The sequence below is a fragment of the Geosmithia morbida genome (genome assembly GCF_012550715.1).
Source record: "Geosmithia morbida isolate 1262 chromosome Unknown scaffold_7, whole genome shotgun sequence".
Classification (NCBI taxonomy): Eukaryota; Fungi; Ascomycota; class Sordariomycetes; order Hypocreales; family Bionectriaceae; genus Geosmithia; species Geosmithia morbida.
Window position 1 is genome coordinate 845348 of NW_023336194.1, and position 18492 is coordinate 863839.

The 18492-nt window shown below is 55.9% G+C and overlaps 6 protein-coding genes across 6 annotated transcripts; 4 read left to right on the top strand and 2 right to left on the bottom strand.

The window, feature by feature from the left end:
- Positions 1 to 3962: 3962 nt before the first annotated feature.
- Positions 3963 to 6086, top strand: GMORB2_7099 (Integral peroxisomal membrane peroxin; the record flags this gene model as incomplete). The annotated part of the gene is made up of 2 exons (XM_035469064.1): positions 3963 to 5396; positions 5454 to 6086. The coding sequence occupies 2 exons, from the start codon at positions 3963 to 3965 to the stop codon at positions 6084 to 6086; spliced, it is 2067 nt and encodes a 688-aa protein (XP_035321444.1).
- A 115-nt stretch (positions 6087 to 6201) lies between these two features.
- On the top strand, positions 6202 to 7741 carry GMORB2_7100 (uncharacterized protein; the record flags this gene model as incomplete). Its single annotated transcript, XM_035469065.1, has 3 exons — positions 6202 to 6224; positions 6719 to 7237; positions 7393 to 7741. The coding sequence occupies 3 exons, from the start codon at positions 6202 to 6204 to the stop codon at positions 7739 to 7741; spliced, it is 891 nt and encodes a 296-aa protein (XP_035321445.1).
- Positions 7742 to 8340: 599 nt separating this feature from the next.
- Positions 8341 to 8978, top strand: GMORB2_7101 (uncharacterized protein; the record flags this gene model as incomplete). Its single annotated transcript, XM_035469066.1, has 3 exons — positions 8341 to 8452; positions 8520 to 8635; positions 8820 to 8978. 3 exons carry the CDS (start codon positions 8341 to 8343, stop codon positions 8976 to 8978), a joined length of 387 nt encoding a protein of 128 aa, XP_035321446.1.
- Positions 8979 to 9285: 307 nt separating this feature from the next.
- Positions 9286 to 12087, bottom strand: GMORB2_7102 (pre-mRNA-processing factor 6; the record flags this gene model as incomplete). The annotated part of the gene is made up of 1 exon (XM_035469067.1): positions 9286 to 12087. One exon carries the CDS (start codon positions 12085 to 12087, stop codon positions 9286 to 9288), a length of 2802 nt encoding a protein of 933 aa, XP_035321447.1.
- Positions 12088 to 12873: 786 nt separating this feature from the next.
- GMORB2_7103 (18S rRNA (adenine1779-N6/adenine1780-N6)-dimethyltransferase) lies at positions 12874 to 14058 on the top strand (the record flags this gene model as incomplete). The annotated part of the gene is made up of 1 exon (XM_035469068.1): positions 12874 to 14058. One exon carries the CDS (start codon positions 12874 to 12876, stop codon positions 14056 to 14058), a length of 1185 nt encoding a protein of 394 aa, XP_035321448.1.
- An 896-nt stretch (positions 14059 to 14954) lies between these two features.
- On the bottom strand, positions 14955 to 17851 carry GMORB2_7104 (Phospholipid metabolism enzyme regulator; the record flags this gene model as incomplete). The annotated part of the gene is made up of 2 exons (XM_035469069.1): positions 14955 to 16405; positions 16540 to 17851. 2 exons carry the CDS (start codon positions 17849 to 17851, stop codon positions 14955 to 14957), a joined length of 2763 nt encoding a protein of 920 aa, XP_035321449.1.
- Between the last annotated feature and the right edge of the window lie 641 nt (positions 17852 to 18492).

Sequence of the window (18492 nt, forward strand, 5' to 3'; positions counted from 1 at the left end):
CAAGAGCTAGGCTCCAGCGTCTAAAAAAGAAAGGAAAAGAACTTGTACCTCCCATTATAGATGTAGACATTCTACCGGTTGGAGTTTCATCATGTCCTCCTCACTACCACCCTCACTCTTGTGTTTTTCTCTCGTTATAAAACTGCATCACCTTCCTCATCGTGCGTAGCTTAGGTAAGCCGGACACGAAACTTTTTATAGTCGAAGTTTTCGGCATGAATAATAAACATTGAGAATTTGACGCCTGATAGCACATAGCCTACCTTCAAGTAAGTTCACTGTGTTTCAGCATTAAACCCTATGGTTGCTTTGTTTGCCTTTGTTGATTACCCGTCTTGATCTGTCCTCGTGTGGTTCCGCTTGTGTCGACTTTGACAACGTTCTTGTCAGGATCGACAGGAACATTTCTGCTTTTGACCGACAACACTGGAAAAAGTATGACAGCATCACTGGGTCTACACTTGGTGGTACCGGCCCATCCAAGACAGTGACCATAGAGTCGATGGTGAAAAGCGTCGGATTGCGGTGAAGGAGATTGTGTTGTGTATGTTATGTCTTGTTACCCTTGATACGTTGGTTGAATGTAGTTGCCGAGGGGCCGCTGGTGCAGTGGACTTTGGAATGTTTATTATGGATTATAGAGCGATATGACTCGTCCATTACAGTGTCCATGACCCTGACCAGTATTACTCGTACATGGAGGTGGTTGGGAGGGGGGCTGGGAATGGTTGCCCCAGGCAGCCATCTACGTACGCTTATTAATATACACAGACCCGTTAATAACACCTTCAACACATCATCTTAATCCCACCATGACGTGACACACATCACCACTCTATTTCAGTACTGATGAGTGAAAGTGGAAATCAAAGGGACCTAGGCTCCCCCGGGTCCACTGGCCGAAAAAAGAAAGGCAGATGGAGGATGTGAATGATCATGGCTGTTACTCGATGCAGACGACTGATATTCGTAGATGGGGTCGGAAAAAAGAGGGTCTCAGGGACAGTGAAACGCGGATTAGACTTGACAACCTGCCTACATGTGATAATACAACCTACAGGTGCGAGCGTGAGCATGCAGGAGAAGGTGGATATCGTCTTTGTTTTGCCAGCAAGCCAGTTGGATGGAGCGGGTCTATCTTGCAGATTTGCCAGCTCAGTGGCTTTCTGGTTTCGGAGGTGGCCACATGATTTTGACGATTGGGCGAGCAGAGTGCATACATACCTGTACAGGTAGGCAGTGTAGTTGTTTCGTGAGTACAGCCAAAGTTCAAGGGACGAGGACGAAGCGAAACCCTAGCCATCAGGATGAGCAACAAGCTAGTCAGCTGTAGGGATCCAACCTCACTCAGTAGGTAGTACGGGGTGATAGAGACGGCGAAACAGAGGGAGTGAATAGACCACCGATGCTACCCTGAATGTGCATATAGACTAAATAAGTGCAGATATATTACCTTGCACGACGGCTTGACCGCATCGCCAAACCGTCGACGACCAATGACCTCTACCTCTATCCTCGGACCGCCCTCCCCCCCCCCTCCTGCCTGGTAAATTGTGTAATAGGCCACGCAAAGGGTGGGGACCAACTTGTTTTGGTTTCATGGGTGCCCAAGAGGAAGACTATCCCGAGTTTGAGGGTCAGACCGACAGTTTCTTCTTCGATATCCTGCGAGATCGAATGGCAGATAGCCATAGTTGTCTAGGATCGTCAGCAGATCGCAAGGCTTCCTCCCCTCCCCCCCTCCTCTTCCGAGACCCTCTCATCTATAAAGAGGACCGTGTCCCTCCCTCTCATCTTTGGTCCCTTTTCTTCTTCTTTCTCTCTACAAGTAGACTTTTATAGTCGAAAAAAACTCTCGTTCCAACCACTTTTCAAACAATCATTTTTTTCTAGGTTTTTATACCTATATCCCTCTTATCTCCATCAAGATGGCCGGCAACTGTGGATGCTCTGCTTCCTCTAGCTGCAACTGCGGCGCCAGTTGTGAGTTTCTTTTACCTTTCTCGGATACAATATGCTCTTCTCCCGGACCTGTTGTGTCTTGAGAGACTTGCTGTGTCCTGGGACTTTACTATTGCGTCTTATCACGAGACATCAAAAGAGGTCAAGCACTGACAATACATAGGCTCTTGCTCATCCACGCATTCATAGCAGTGCGCCCCTTTCATTTGTACCCAAAACGCACAATACGATGCGCCATGAGCATCGTGTCGTCTTTCCCCCATGAGTGGGAGAGACGATAATCTGTATTATATACTACGATTATGAGAAAAACGTCCAAAAAAATTCGACACCATCAACGACATCGACATCAGCCACCACGACTTCGAGAGTGGTCATGATCTTCACGATGAACACGCACCATCTCTTCTTATCTTCTCTTTCTTCTTATGTTTTCTCGATGGAGAGGAGGAAAGGATTTGCAGGATACACTCGATTCTCGCGGCTTCTGGATGGACGCAACGAGGGATGCTGGGGAAATGTCTTCTTGGGACTTCAATGTTCTTCCCCTCTTTGGGAAGATGGGAGGAAGGGGAGAGAAGGAGGGAAAATGAAGGAGGGATACGGATACATGACCAAGTTTCATCGGCTGAATAGCCAAATCACTCAATTTCCTTTTGTCGTAATCTGCTTCTCTTCTCATGAGCCTCTTCCTCTTGTTGCCGTTGCTCGTGTAGTACAGTGTTGCGTGCAACTAACTAATTAGCGAGCCACGATAACACAGACGCCCAAGGCGGGAATGGTAATGCACGGTACGGAGCGTCCTGATGTTGGGTATCCGTGTGCCTTGTATGAGGAGTCAAGGACTTGGAAGTGAAAGTGGGACTGGGCCTCGGAGCTTGTGAGATGCGCAGCAGAGCCGAGGAAGAGTTGAGCAGTGGCTTCTTAGTACTGGTACTCTGTACAGATTACTAGTGATGGAAAGTAATAGTGATAGTATCAATACTCATAGCAATAGCAGTAACCTGTACTGGGTGATTGACCGACAGTGTTCATGTGCATCGCAGGAGAATTGCCTATATCAAGTACAACCAACGTATTTATTATAATCTGCGTCATAAATTAGACTTCGTAGGTAATGAGGAATATATTGGCAACGCAGCGAATGATTGCAAGTCAAAGGTGGAAGGTGCATCGCGCATCGGTCGCACTTACCGTGGCATGTGACGACCGAAAAGGAAAGAGCGTGGTGGGTGGGTGGGCATCCTCTCCTCTTTCCCCAGGATGCCGTCATCAGCCTCTGGCCTTGTTCAGTATTCGGTACGTTCTCCGACTCTGCCAGAGTTCTAGCATTCAATTGCCAGCCGTCTGGCCAGCTTACCAATAACCCTCACCTATTTCCTTCATCGTTAGGATCCCTTCCTCCCCTTCCTACAATACATTCTTACAAACGCCAGTATACCCTAGATGAGGTCATGAATTGACCACCGTTTGCGTGCCCTTGCTTCGTCGGTAGTAGCTCCCCGCCCCGAGTCCGCCGCCATCGGACCAAAGCGCAAAGCTTCTTTCGATACTGGTCCTTGATCAGCTCTCGATTTACTTCCCGTTCTCATCTGTTTCTTTCCATCTTGATGGCTGCCTTGGTGAGTCTCTCTCTCTTCTCTCCCCCTCTCTCATACACACACACACAATCGTCATCCTTGTTCCCCCATCTCTTTTCCACCCATGCTGTTCCGTTTACAAAACTCCACATTATGCGCCCCTCCCCCACACCGAATCAGAAAAAAACATTCATCACAATTCTGCTGCCCAACGCCATGGTCCCCTAAACGCACACGCCACACCTCTCCTTCTCCCTCTCCCCCCTGCACTGATGTCATTTCTCTCCCCTACTCCATAATCATCGGCACCCCTCTGCTTACTGCACGGCTGCTCCATCACGACATCCATCGAGCTGACTCCCCGTCTTCCCTGTTCTCGCCGTCCAGGATACGCCTCTCCTTTTCAATCTAGGCTCGCCCATGTCTTCACGCGACGACGACGACAGTCACAACAACGACGACCCCTCGTCCACGTCGTACTATGGCGCCGGCGCCGCCCCTCCCCCAACCTACGCCGCCTTCTCCCCAGTGACTCTCTCGGCCAACACCCCCTCACGATCCGCCCGACGATCCACAATACTCGTCCATCAAAAGAGCCCGCTGCTGCTGGCCACGCCGCCACAAATCACCCGCGCTCTTGCCTACAGCCACCCCTTCATCCTACCTCTAAACACATTTGCCGGCCTCCTCACCTGGAGCTCTGGTGACCCGTGGAAGAGCTTCCTTCTCCTCTGCGCCTTCTGGGTCGTCGTCCTCTACGGCGATGTCCTCGTCCGCTGGGCGGGGCCCGTCGTTGTTGCCCTGGGTCTGATGGCCGGCATGTACGGCCGGAGATATAGTCCCTTGAGCAGCAGTCCGTGGAGCGAGCAACCCGTCCGCGAACTGGGCAGTGCCGTCTCCAGAGTCGTGGGAGGAGCACCCCCCACACGGACTTCGCCGTCGCTGTCTTCGTCACCGACAGCGGACGGCTCAGCGGCGACACCTGCGACTCCAGCAAACACGGCGGGGGCTCCTTCGAATACTTCATCTCAAAACAGCACCTCAGCCAACGAATCGAAACATGCACGGAACAACTCTGAGGCCACGGCCACGAGGCACCAAAAGACGCTCGACGAGATTGTCGAGACGCTCAAGGAGTTGACGGGCCGGTGCAACGTGCTCATGGATCCCCTTCTGGAGATGACCGACTTCCTGAGCACCCAGCGCACCGCCACGAGCGCCACCACCAAACCCGCACTGACGGCCATGTTTGTCCGTCTACTCATCGTTACACCCTTCTGGGTCGCCCTTGCCGCCCCTCCGTGGCGCATCGTCACCACCCGCCGCATCGTCCTCATCGCGGGCACCCTTATCCTCACGTGGCATGCTCGCGCAATGCGTGTCACGAGGGCTATACTCTGGCGAAGTGCCACAGTGCGACGTCTATCCTCTGCCATTACGGGACTCCACTTTGAGACGCCGACTGCGTCCATCGCCGGAAAGGGAATCGGCACCGGCAAGACCGGCCTGCCCGAATTGGCCGCCGCCGGCCACGGACGGAGAACCTACGACAAGTCGCGCAGTGCAGGCGTCAAGTTCACCTTCATCATCTACGAAAACCAGCGCCGGTGGGTCGGGCTGGGCTGGACCATGAGCCTGTTTACCTACGAGCGCCCGGCCTGGTCCGACGAGCACAACAATGAGATGCCCCCCAAGGACGAGTTTGAGCTGCCAGAGGTCGAGGATGGGAGCAAGATGCGCTGGAGGTGGGCTGACGGGAGCCGGTGGAGGGTGGATGGTGTGTCCGATGACCACGTCCCCATCGACTACGACAGCCAGGATGCCAGGAATGGATGGATTTACTATGATAATCAGGTAGCTCACCTTCTCCCCTAATATGACGCGCGACGGATCTCACTAACACACATGCAGTGGCAAAATGGTCGCAGGGGAGTAGATGGCTGGAACCGATGGACACGTCGCCGCAAGTGGTACCGCGACGCGGAACTGGTCGAGGTTGAAGAGGAAGATGACGACGACCACAGCAGCACACCCAAGACCTCGTCCGTATCCACGACTGCTCTCGGCAACGGCACGGCGGAGGAGTCCGCCCCGATATCCCCTACCTGCCCAGAACCGGCCCTCCCACCCGTCGATGAGAGGACGGCAAAAAGCGACAGCAGGCCAACGAGTTCAGACTCTGCCACCTCCAGGGCTCCCTCCGTAGCTCCCAGTGCTAGTGCCGGTGGCGGTGCCGACGACACTGCATCGATCCACTCGACATCGTCACGACGATCATGGAATGTATTCCGGTCATCTAGCTCTGCCTTGAGGAGGAAAGTAGCGGGTGACAGGCCGTCGGCCGATGGTGCCGGTAGTACCAGCAGTCGCGCGAATGCCAATCAGAACCAGAGCCAGCATGCCAGGAGAAAAAGCGATGTCCTTAGCGAGGAAGATGATGATCATCTGAGTGGGCTCGGGATAGAGGTGGAGATGGAGTTGCAGAAGAGGGGGAAGGAGGGGGACTGGGGGATTGGTGATGAGGCGAGGATGAATCTTGAGTGATGCATGGTTCCTGTTTTTTTTCCCTTCCCCTGCCTTTTTTTTTTTTTTTGTTTTCTGTTTTTTTTTGTCTATGGGATATCCCGTGTATTTTATCCGAGTGGTGTTACATAGGAGCATGAGATCATTGTTGACCATTCTGTGACGATTCTGGTGTTTCGACGACTGGTATGGAGATGATCAATGGAAGACTGCAGTTCACACACACACGCACACACACACATACACACACACCTCATTCCCCTTTCTTCCGGATAAGAGGTCACGAGGGGTTGATTCTCCCTTGAGAAAGGATACCTCATTCATACTAGTAGTAGTAATATCGATAGCTTCTCCTGACTTGACAGTGGAGTCTCTTGTCTCAGGTCGTCACGTCGTCAAAACTCAAAAGCAGATAGCCGAGGAAGAAAGAGGAAGAAAGAGGAAGAAGGCCTCTTCTCTTCTGTTACACTTCATCCATTCTTTCTCTTTCTCGTCGTACATTTCATCTTGCTACAGAATTTTGAGGGAACAACTCTTGTGTCGCACATCAGAATCATGGAACCTCAACAACGACCTCACTCGACGCAAAACACACTACGATGGCCCCCCCACGGCCCACGACACCTAACACTCCACCCTCGGCGATCCGACAGCGGAGTCGGGCATCACGCACGAAACTCCAAGTCCCTGTCTTCCTCGTCGCAGTACTCACCTGCTCCCCTAACGGCAGGACAGCTGCTAGGCGACGATGGTGATATCTACTCTGGACCTCCCCAGCAGGCGGCACGCGTCTCCCACGGATCCCACGGATCCCACGGGCGGCGAATGAACTCGTATTCATCCGAGACCGTCAAGCCACTCAACGGGGAGGAGACCACCTCTCTTCTGAAGGGGAGGTACTACGGCTTTGGCGACGGGGCGAGCGTGAGCATGAGCAGCGACTACTCGTACGGAGGGACGGTGCGGGGGGCGACGGTGGCAAGCTGGGATGGTGACGACGGCAAGGCACGACGGCCTGTGGCGACCTTGGTCGTGAGGGATGACAGGCTGTCTAGGGTTCTCGACGGGGTGACGCTTCTGACGGAATGCGTCGCCAACATCGTCACGCTGAGCGTCTTTGTCTGGGTGACGGTTTGGCAGAGGAGGGATAGCAGTGATGGGTTTTGGGGATGGTGCGTTTTCTCCTCTCCTCTCCTCTCCTATTCTATCCTCTTGTCTCCCTCCTTCCTTCCCTCGTCTCCCTTCTGCTCGTCGTGTATTTAGTCCAATCATCACGCTCCGGGAGAAAGGAAGACAGAGAGAGATATGCTGACAGTCGCCAACACAGGCTATGGTCAACAGCAGCACCGGTAATCACTGTACAGGCAGCAATCTGCTTCGCAGCCCTAGTGACGCACGAGACGCGCCCCGACGGACGGGGGCTGTCGACGATGACCCTGCTCTTCGTGCAGATGGGGGTGCTGGTCCTGGCGACGGGTACGGCCGTGACCGTGGCGGCGCGGTGCACCGGTAGCAGTACCAGTGCGGTCGGGAACGGCGAAGATGGGAGCCGCGCGGCCAAGGGGGCCGTCATGGGTTGCGGGACGCTGGTGTGGAGCGTGGCCCTGATGGGGTTCGGGAGGGCGGCGATGGTGTGGGGTGCTGCAGGGGAGGATGACGGAGAAGTGAGTTGCTAATGACCGGTAGCGTATAACTCCACCCCGGCCCGGTAACGTGTACAGGTGGTAAGATGTGGTAGTAGTGACGCTGGGCATTATATATGTACGGCTTCTACAGGTTGCATGTACCAACTAGAAGCTGTTAGTTGGTATTGGTTGGTATTGGTTGGTAGCTGTGAGCAATGATGAATTGTGCATAAGAGTAAAGTAGAATCCATCGCTTTCATTACGTTCCTCCGTTCCTTCGTCCCTTGGGTTCTGTTCCGGAAAAGAAGGCGCAAGGCAAAAAGTGCGGGGCGTTCCTGCCGAAAACGGGTTACCATCACGTCACCACTCTGTATTCCCACCTCTACAAGTTCAATACGTCAACCACGCCATATTTTCCTGGCTGTTGGACTGTAGCTCTCCCTCTTTCCAGTCCTTTTAAATAAGTATTGAACCTCTTCTTTTTCTTCTCCTCTCTTCCTTCCCCTCCTCTTTCCTCCCACACACACACACACACATACACACACACATACATCACCACCGGTCGTCTACCACCTACCCACCTACACACACACACACTCTCTCTCTCTCTCTATCTTCTCTCCAGTATATCATACACCCCATCACCCACAATGTCCAAGTCTCGCATGCCTCTCGTCCTCGGCCTAGGCGCTGCAGGTGGTGTAGGTTACTACTTTTACAAAGCAGGCGGCAACGCCAAAGCAGCAGAGAACAAGTTCGAAAGTGCGTACCCTACCCTACCAACCAAGCTCTTCTTACCCATTCCACCCGACACTAACTTCGCATATAGGCGACGTCCATCGCGCATCGGCATCAGTCAAGTCCCATGTCCCCGGTAACTCGCCCAACGCCGAGAAGCAAGGCAAGCAATACGGTGCTGAAGTTGGTTCCAAGATTGACAAGGCTGTATGTTTCTCTCTCTCTCTTCTCCCCCCCCCCACTTTTTTCTCTCCTATGTTTCTACTTTATTCATTATCGTAACTTTCGCCTGTCTCTCTTTTCCCCTGAGAGATTCTTCTCCCAGAGATGGAGAGCCGTCATAGTCATGTCCCATGACGTGCGTGCACTGACTAACTAACATCCATCTCAGGTCTCCGACGCAGACCGACGTGCCTCACAGGCCAAGAGCGAAGTCCAGGCTTACACAAAGGATGCCAAGGCCGAGGCCCTCAAGGCTGTCGACAAGTTTGACAACAAGGTCGAGGAGGGCGCTTCCAAGGCGAAGGGGTGGTTTGGCAGTGGGAAATAATCTGTCAATGTCGATACTACGAGTACGCTCATCACTTGTACTTTCTGTACCATAAATATCAACGAGATATAAAACCAGCAGCACTCACAAAAAAAACATTATACTTGATCAGATGCATTACCTGACAGAAGTGACGGTGCAAACTGACCAAATAACACATGGCAAAGTGACGTTAATGATTGATTTCCCGACGATCTGGACATGTCCCATCCACGTCACATAGCATCTCTAATAGTAATACATTGAACCGTACGCCGTATATACAATTGACTCTTTCTTCTTTTTCCCCTCTCCTCGCTTTCCATCCTCACTCGTCCAATTGGGCCGCCACCAGCTTCAGAATCTCCTCGACACTCTTCCTCGCATTCTTGGGATCCTTGGCGACGGCCTGCCAGACCTCACCGTGCCTCGGCTCGTTGAGAACGCACTTTGTCACGACGTCGGCCCTCTTCTCAGACGTGCCGTGCTGGCACAGGAAGCGGTAGTACCAGGCCCAGCTGTCGCCGCGGTCGCTGTCGAGCACGAGGGCCTTTTCAAACCAGTTCTGGGCCTTGTCGAGCTTGCGGTCGCCCCAGAAGATGCGCGCCACAGCGACGAACAGGGTCGGGTCGTTGTCGACCTTCTTGATGGCCTCGAGGGAGCGCGGCTTCCGCTGCGTCCGCGGCTCCAGGTGCCATATCTGCTCGACCCACAGGAGTCCGCTCCTGGGCACCTCCTGCAGCGCCCGCGCCATCATCGACCTGGCCTGCGCCGTGTTGCCCGCCCGCCGCTCCAGCCGGACCGACTCGCACCAGAGCTGCGCGTCCTGGGGCACCGCCAGCCGCGCCCGGTCCAGCACCGACCGCGCCTTGACCGTCAGCCCGGACCTCTCCTCCAGACGCGAGTACAGCAGCCAGAGCGCCACCGAACCGGGCACCGCCTTGACGCCCGTCCCGTACGCCTCGCGCGCCTGGCCCGTCTTGCCCAGGTCCTCGTAGATCTGGCCCTTGAGCATCCACAGCTTGGCCGCGGCCGGGAAGAGCTGCAGCGCCTGGAGCGTCAGGTCCAGCGCCGCCTCCGTGTTGCCGAGCACCCGTTCGAACACGACGCTCTTGGTCCACACCCGGTCCGTGGGCGCCTGCTCGCGTGCAATCTCGAGAAGCTTGCGCGCCTGATCCTCGTTGTCGTTCTCCGACTCGAGCTGCACCGCCGCCAGCCAGATGTCCTCGTTGTTGGGGTTCTGGTTGAAGGCCCGCTTGAGCACCAGCCGCGCCCCGTCCACCTCGCCCGCCTGCATCTTCTCCTTGGCCAGCGCCATCCACAGGTCCTCGCTCTTGGGGCACGCCTCGACCGCCTTGTCCAGCACCTGCCACAGCGACTCGCGAGTCCCGTGGTTGCGCTCCAGGTCCGCCGCCGCCGTCCACATGGTCCGGCTGTTGACGAAGACCCGCAGCGCGTACGCGTAGATGGCCTTGGCCGTCTCGTACATGCCCCGGTTGATGCTGCCGCGCGCGTCCTCCATCCACGTGTCCTTGCGGTCGTCGTCCTCGTCCAGGCCCCACCCCAGCGTCTCCCGCACGATGTTCTGGCACGTCACCAGCGCGCCCTCCGACTCGCACCGCTCCGCCTCGGCTATCCACTCCTCGCGCTTGGGCATGGCCGACTCCTTGGCCAGCACCTGCACCGCGCGCTTCATCACGTTGACTTTTTCGCCGGCGCCCAGCTGCTCCTGGAGGCGCGCCGCCGCGATCCAGATCTCGTGCGACGTCGGCACCGCCTTGCGCGCCTTGTTGAGGACCTTCTGCGCGTTCTCGGGAGTCTCCAGCCGCGCCAGCGCCAGCCACAGGTCCACCGATAGCGGTATCAGCTCCGTGGCCTTGGCCAGCATCAGCTTGGCGTCGCCCGGGTCCTCCTCGAGGTTGACGGCCTCCTTCCACAGCGCCTCTGACTCGGGGATGTAGTCGAGCGCCTTGCGTATCACCCTCTTCTTGTTGGCCGGCAGGCTCTCGAGCCTCATGGCCTCGACCCAGAGCTTGACCGACCGGCCATTAGCCTCGATGGCCCTCCTGGCAATGACCTTTGCATTGTGCGAGTCGTGGTTGAGCCGGATGTTTTCGAGCCACGCATCCTCGCTCTTGGGACAGCGCTGGCAGCCCTGGTCGATGGTCTTGCGCGCCGACACGATCTTGCCGGCAAGCTCTTCGAGTCGAGCGGCGGCTATCCAGCCGAGGGCGTTGTTGGGGTTGGTCTTGACGACCGACTGGAGCAGCTCGCGCACTCTGTTGATGTCGCCGACCTGGGCCTGCGACTCGGGGATCTGCATCTTGTTGAGGCTGGTGATGTAGCCGTGGGGGTCGATGCTGGTGGAGCTGCCGCCGCCGGCGTCACCGCCCTGCGACGCCTGCTCGAGCCTCGACTTGAGCACCTTTTCGCGGGCGGCGCCGATCTCGGCAAAGTTGGTCATGGTGCCGTTGGCGGCGTCGTGGGACGAAGAGGCGGCGCCGTCGTCGGCCACGGTGGTGCCCAGCTCGGTCGAGTCCCTCGCGGCGGCCAGGACGGTATCGGGGACGGCGTAGAAGCGCTGGCGCAGGGCCTGCTTGCTCCGTCGGTTCTTGCCCGTCAGGTCGCCCACCTCGGGCAGGTTGGCCCACTCGTCATCGGTGACGGTGGCGAGCGCGCGCTTGAGGTCGCTGAACTGCTGCTGAATCTTGGGGTTGTTGCGCTCGTACTCTTGGCGCTCTGCCTCCTCGCGGGCCTCGCGCTGCCGTTTCCTCCTGTCCATGCGCTGGTCCACCCAGTCCCAGATCTTGTCGGCTTCCTCGTCGTCCTTGTCGTAGACTCCGCCGGCGAAGAGGCCGGTCTCGTTGTCCGGGTCCTGGTACCGCTCGTTGTCATCGTCGCCGCCATCGTCCTCTTCGTCTTTCTTGCCGCCCTTCTTAGCGCCGTCGGGAGCTGCCAGGCCGATCTGGGCGGCGCGCTTGGCGAGGGCCTCCTTGATCTGGTCCTCGCTCGGTCCGTCGCGGGCCGGGCCCAGGTCGGATCGGGTAGTGAAGCCCGTAGCTCCTCGACCCAGACCTGCGACGTAGTTTTCGGGAGCCGGTTGACTCAGGAAGTCGCGTCTGGTCGTCATGTTGACAGTCCCACTGCGTGACTGCGTGGCTGCGTGACTGCGTGGTTGTGCTGAAGCGGAGGGGGGAGAAGATGTTGTTTTTTTCGTAGGGAAAGAAGGCGGAAAGACGTGCTGTTTTCCAGTGACGACGGGATCCACTCGTGGAAAGGCGTCAACGTCAGGCTTTCCTTGGGAATGTCAACTATTACAATTTACGGGGGGGTCTCTGCAATACACAAAAACATGTACAGATTACTCGTTTATGTAGTATTACTAAGTACGAGCAGCTTCTAGACGTACGGTGTTATTATTAGACTGATAATAATGCAGCAAATGCAGATCATGCAGAAATATTTTTTTTCTCATAATGAAACAATGATGTTCTTCACCCTGGAGAACCCAAGAGATCCATTTCCATTCAGTAGAGAATTACGTGGGTTGATGTCTTGAATCCTCTTGATCCTATACAGTAACATGAAGTACAGCTCAAAATCCACTTTTTTTTTTCCCTTTCTCTCTCTCTCTCTGCCTCTGAATCCTTATCGATAATACACAGAAAGTAAAGAACGAAAAATTGTCCACCACTCCCCTCATCGACTGCCTCAACCCCCACGACCACATAAATTCTGTAAACGAACAAGACGCTCTCGACAAAGCCACAGACAGACAGACAGACAGACAGACAGACAGACAGACACACACACACACACACACACACACACACACACACGCATACACGTGCCCACACAGAGCCCTTGAAGGAAAATAAGAAGAAGAAGAAGAAGAAGAAGAAGAAAACCGGTCAAGATGGCAAAAGCAAAGCAAACCAAGCGGCCACGTTCCTCATCGACGCCGTACGATCGACCCAACAGCAACGCCAACAGCAACTCGGCGGCCAAGAACAACGTCTTCAAGTTCAACACCAACTTCGGACAGCACATCTTGAAGAACCCGGGCGTGTCGGAAGCGATAGTGGACAAGGCTTACCTGAAGCCTACCGACACCGTGCTCGAGGTCGGGCCGGGGACGGGCAACCTGACGGTGCGCATCCTGGAGCGGGCCCGGCGCTGCATCTGCGTCGAGCTGGACCCGCGCATGGCGGCCGAGGTGACGAAGCGGGTGCAGGGCACGCCGGAGCAGAAGAAGCTGGAGGTGATGCTGGGGGACGTGATCAAGACGGACCTTCCGGCCTTTGACGTCTGCATCTCCAACACGCCCTACCAGATCTCCAGCCCGCTCGTCTTCAAGCTGCTGTCCATGCCGAACCCGCCGCGGACGTCGGTCCTCATGTTCCAGCGCGAGTTCGCCCTGCGCCTGACCGCCCGCCCGGGCGACTCCCTGTACTGCCGTCTCTCCGTCAACGCCCAGTTCTGGGCCCGCATCACCCACATCATGAAGGTCGGCCGGAACAACTTCCGCCCGCCGCCCCAGGTCGAGTCGTCCGTCGTCAGGATCGAGCCCAAGACCGGCAGGGACAGACCGGACATCAGCTGGGACGAGTGGGACGGGCTGCTGCGCGTCTGCTTCGTACGCAAGAACAAGACCCTCCGTGCCAACTGGCTCGGCACAAAGGACGTCCTCGCCATGGTCGAGCGCAACTACCGCACCTGGTGCGCCATCAACGGCGTCGCCATCGATGAGTCGCCCGTCGAGAATGCTGACGACCGCGACGGCCACGACGACTATGACGAAGACGACGATGTGGACATGGATCCTGTCGACGACGAGGACGTGGATGTCGACGCCGGCCTGCATCAGGATGCCGTGCCCGACTTCTTCTCTTCTTCCTCCTCCGCCCCGACCGGGTACAGCGCCCCCAAGACGAAGAGCAAGAGAGTCAAGACAAAGGTCGCAGAGCTCGTCCGCGAAAAGATCCGTCACTGTCTGGAGGATGTCACTGACCTCGCCGATAAGCGTGCCGGGAAGTGTGACGAGAATGACTTCTTGCGTCTGCTCCAGGCCTTTAACGATGAGGGTATTCATTTCTCATAGTAATGCCACCCATATACCCCATATACCCCATGTACTCTCAATCATCACGGGGTAATGAAGAAATACAACAAGATTTGGGGGGGGGGGGCGGTTCAGGACGTGTACTGGGAAAACGAGGGAACAAGAAAAAGAGGCGAATGGCGTTTAAAGAGGGGATTTCAGCCATTATTATTATTATTATATTTTTACATGTCTTTGACTGTTTAATACATATTCGTCTTTGCGTGAATCACATCAAAATCACATGGTCCAATTATGCTGTCACTTAACCAGAGCATCTTTACGGGTTTCATCAAAGAACAGAGGGAGTGAAAACGCATCAGCACCTTCCAATGTGGTATATCTTCTTGCTATCAATCTCGCTGGTATCCTTCTTCCCAATCATATTTCCCATCTCTCTGTCTCGTGTATATATTTTTTGGTGTTGTCGTCAAGGCCGTTACAAATACAGGCAATGGTAATTTATCTACCAACCCAACTACCCCATCCTTTMAARAAMARAAAAAAAAARMAAAAAAAAAAAAAAAAAAAGAAAAGAAAACATTGAACCCGAAGAATTCTAATCGCTTATTATAAGAAGATAGAAGGAGAGGGAAAAAATAATCAATGCCCTCATCATATCCCAGACAAACAGGGCTGGAAGTAGGGCATCTTTTTACTGGTCATGAAAAATAGAAAAAAGCAAAGAACAAGATTAAAAAAAAAGGATATCCTGGACAAACTCCTTTGGGGGAAAAAAAAGAAGAAGAAAAGGTGGATGGACGCCATGCAACGCTGAAATGATGATATGCGCGCGTGCACAATACAAAGTCCCCGTGAGGGTAGTAGTGGTGTTCGTAGCGTAAAGGAGGAGAGGCATAAAAAGGCAAAGGGAAAGTGGGACAAAGGAAAAGGGGTCATGCGTCTTGGGTGAGGACTTCAGCCGTCCCATTCGGCTGCAACGTCGGGTCGTTGGCCGAGTTGGGGTCGACGTGGGCACGACCGGCGACTGTTGCGCTGCGGATGCGAGCACTCAGAGGAAGGGTGTACTTGACCACACCCTTGACGATGAGGTCAAATTCGTCCTGGTAGATGCGCTCCCACCGCTCCGACCCGCCGGACGTGCTGTTTCCGGGGTAGGGTAGCTGCATCTGACCGGTCGACGTCGAGTATCCCTTGTGAAAGAGGGATCCTTCGAAGGTGAGGGGACTGTCAAACTGCGTGACGCGCCCGAGCAGCACATTGGGTCTCGACTGCTCGTCATCGCCGTCGTGCTCGTGGTGGCCACCGCGGCCACCGTGACCGTCGTCATCGTCCAGCGGCGGGTCGTTGATGGGGTCGTCGAGGGTATGCATCTCGTCGGGCCCCCGAGGCATCTTCCACCATTCAGAGTCTGTGCCCGCATGCTCTGACTTGGCAAAGATCTCGAGGTTGGCATGGTCCACGGTAACGACGACAATGTTGGGATTGTGCGCTCTGACCGTCAGGTCAAACATGAGAACCTGCTCACTGGTGACGACATTGCCGATAGAGACGATGTCAATGTTGCTCATGGGCTGCGAAGTGGCAAACATGAGGCCGATTGCTCCCGTGATGACGAGCAGGAACATCATGGTCAGGACGAGACAGGCCGCAAACCTCGTCAGGTAAGAGGGCCGGCGCTCAAATGACTGCGATTCGGCCTGCCGGAGGCTGTGGGGGCCACGGCGGGCGCGAACAGTCCTATTGTTCATCGAGCCCATGAGAGGGGTGCGCTCGTCGTCGGCACCGCCGCCCGTATCGTCGGCATCGTAGCTGGACAGCTGGTAGTTGGAACGCTTGTGGTTCAGGCCCGAGTGGTGGTGGCGGTGGTGGTGGTGGTTCCTAGGGCTCGACGACGGGCCCGACGAGTTCCGCGACTGCCCGTTGACCTTGGGCTTGGTCGATCCCGCAAAGGGGGACTCGTTGTCAAAGAGCGAGGGGTGACCGTTGCCGGGCTGGCGGCCCCACCGGCCGATGTGGTGATGGTGGCGGGCCGTGCCTCTGCCTGAGCCACCCATGCTTCGACCGGTCCCCTTGCCGTCGTCGTCGAGGTTCAGACTCTCGCCTCCACTCCCAGCATTGACCGAGTTGACAAACTTCATGCCCTTCTTGGGCGCGTGAGCTGGCCCGGCCTCCATGATGCCGTAGATGGATCGCAGATTCTGGCGGTCAGCTTGGCTGACCATGGATGTGGCGCTCGGGGTCCGCGAGTGAAATCGTCGTGATGAGCGGTCCTTGCCGTCTGGGGGGTTGGAGTCGTAGACAAAGGTCTCGTCAGAGTCAGACGTGTTGGCCTCGTCGATGGCAATGGCAACCTTGGCCTCGAAGATGTCGGATTTGGAGGAGGCTGGAGATCATACAAGGTCAGCAAGGGCGAAAAAGGAAGTAGGTATCGGGCGAGAGATGTGTGGGTGTGGTGGGGTGGGGGTTTTGTATGGTAATAATAATGATAATAATAAAAAAGTGTGGATGTAGTCTCACCATTTCCAGTGCCGACGGTGGACTGTTTCCGCGACGTCCTCTTCTTCTCCTTCCGAGGCTTGATAGTCTCCGTGCTCGGCTTCGTCTTCAGCAAGTTGCTGAGGGCCTCGTTCTTGGTGACGGTAAGGGCCACCTGGGGGATGCTCGCGACCGTCTCCGTCTCGACCGTCATGTTCTGAGACGGATTAGGAGCCTTGGATACGGAACCGGACTGGCGCTGAACCATGGGCGGGGGAGGTACCGATGTGGGCCGGCGAATCGGGTCAGGTCTGTAGCTGCCGGTATCACTTCCGCTGTCCCTGTCTTGGCTTCCGTAGACGATGGACATGCTCGGCCTAGCCCGGGGGGTCTGCTCCTCGCTGAACACGCTGTCGGATTCATGCGCAAGCCTCTCATCCATGCGGGCGATGACAGCGTCGCCGGCAACACTGGGTGAGCTGGGAAGGCTGACCTCCTGCACCGTCTCGAGGGAGGCCCGGGCTGGCGTCCTGAGGCCTGACTGGGTCTGTGAGTCCTCGGTATCACTCCCTGATGTGGTGTTCTGGGAGTCCGATGTGAGCAGGGGAGATGGGCTAGATCTGGGGACGTTGATGGGTGACGGTTCCTGCTGACGTATGGCGGACGGGGTCGAAGCGTTGTTGTTGCCGTTGTTACCTGACGTGGCGGTGTCATTGCTGATGTTGCTGTTGCTGTTGCTGCTGCTGCTGCTGCTGCTGCTGTTGTTGTTGTTGTTGTTGGGGTGGGGTGGCGGCGACTTCAAACGAGGGGAAACAGGCCACCGAGGGTCCTCCCTCAAGTCAGAGGCGATGGGTTTCCGGGGCATAGGTGACTGTATCTGTGTCGTCTCTTGGTTCTTGGGAGGGAGGGAGGGGATCGTGGCAGCTGAAAGACTCCTGGCGGAGAACTTGCGGGGAGGCATAACTCCTTGGCGCATAGGTTGGCGGGTGGGACTGATGTCCTGCTGCTGGCTGGCCCTTCTGGATCCGAGCGAGCTAGCGCTGCTGAGACGACTGATCGAGGCTGCGCGGCGCGAGTTGCGTCCCGGGGATGGCTCCCTGCTGGGGTTTCTCGGTGTGCGTGCTGTGACGTCGGGGCCGGTGGACGGAAGCGAGGCCTTGTCGGTCCGGGGTGTAGGGTGTGCTGGCTCTGTCGAGACACCGGTGGCGGCAGCGTCGGCAGCAACAGCAGCAGCGGGCTGCTGTTCTTGTCGTTCTCGTCGTCGTCGCGGCGGGTCATTGGCGGCCATTGTCATCGGGGAAGGCTCCTGGTCGACAGGAGCACCGAGAGGATCGGTTGATGACTTGTCGTCCATGGGCGGCACGGAAGCAGGTCTGGGGTATATCGGTAGGTAATTGGAAGGCAGAGAGCGGGAGGGTGATGTGATTCATGCCAGGGCCGTGTGAACTTCGGAATTCTCAAGAGTGGGCGCGGGACTGGTTCATCGTGGCCGGATGGAGACAGGCCAGACGGATATGAATAGGCGGATATGCCCAATAGCGGGCGGGCAGCAGTGCAGTGATTTTTGATGACGATGCGAAGGTGTGGAGGAAGGTTGCTGGCTCGCTGCAGGTGTGTGGATGTATGTGTCAATGTGTGTGTCGTGTGTCGTATGTGTGCGTGCAGCGAATAGAGAGTAAGGTTCTAAGGCGACAATCAGACAACAAGAGAGAGAGCTCAACAGAACGGATCTGGAGGGTAATTAAAACAGGGCGGAGAGGAAGAGAGAAGAGGATAAGAGGGTATAAGGTACGGGAGGGTAAGGGAGAGTTGAGGTTACGATGACGGCAAGAGAGAGAAAGAGAGGAGGAGGAGGGGAGAGACGAGAAGCTTACGAGACGTCAACAGGTACGTTTGGGAAGGTACGGCAGACAGTGGCAAGTAGTGAGGAAGGTTTAATCCGGACAGCGGGTTCCATTTGGGGGGGGGGCGGACGATGGATGGGAATGTGATGGG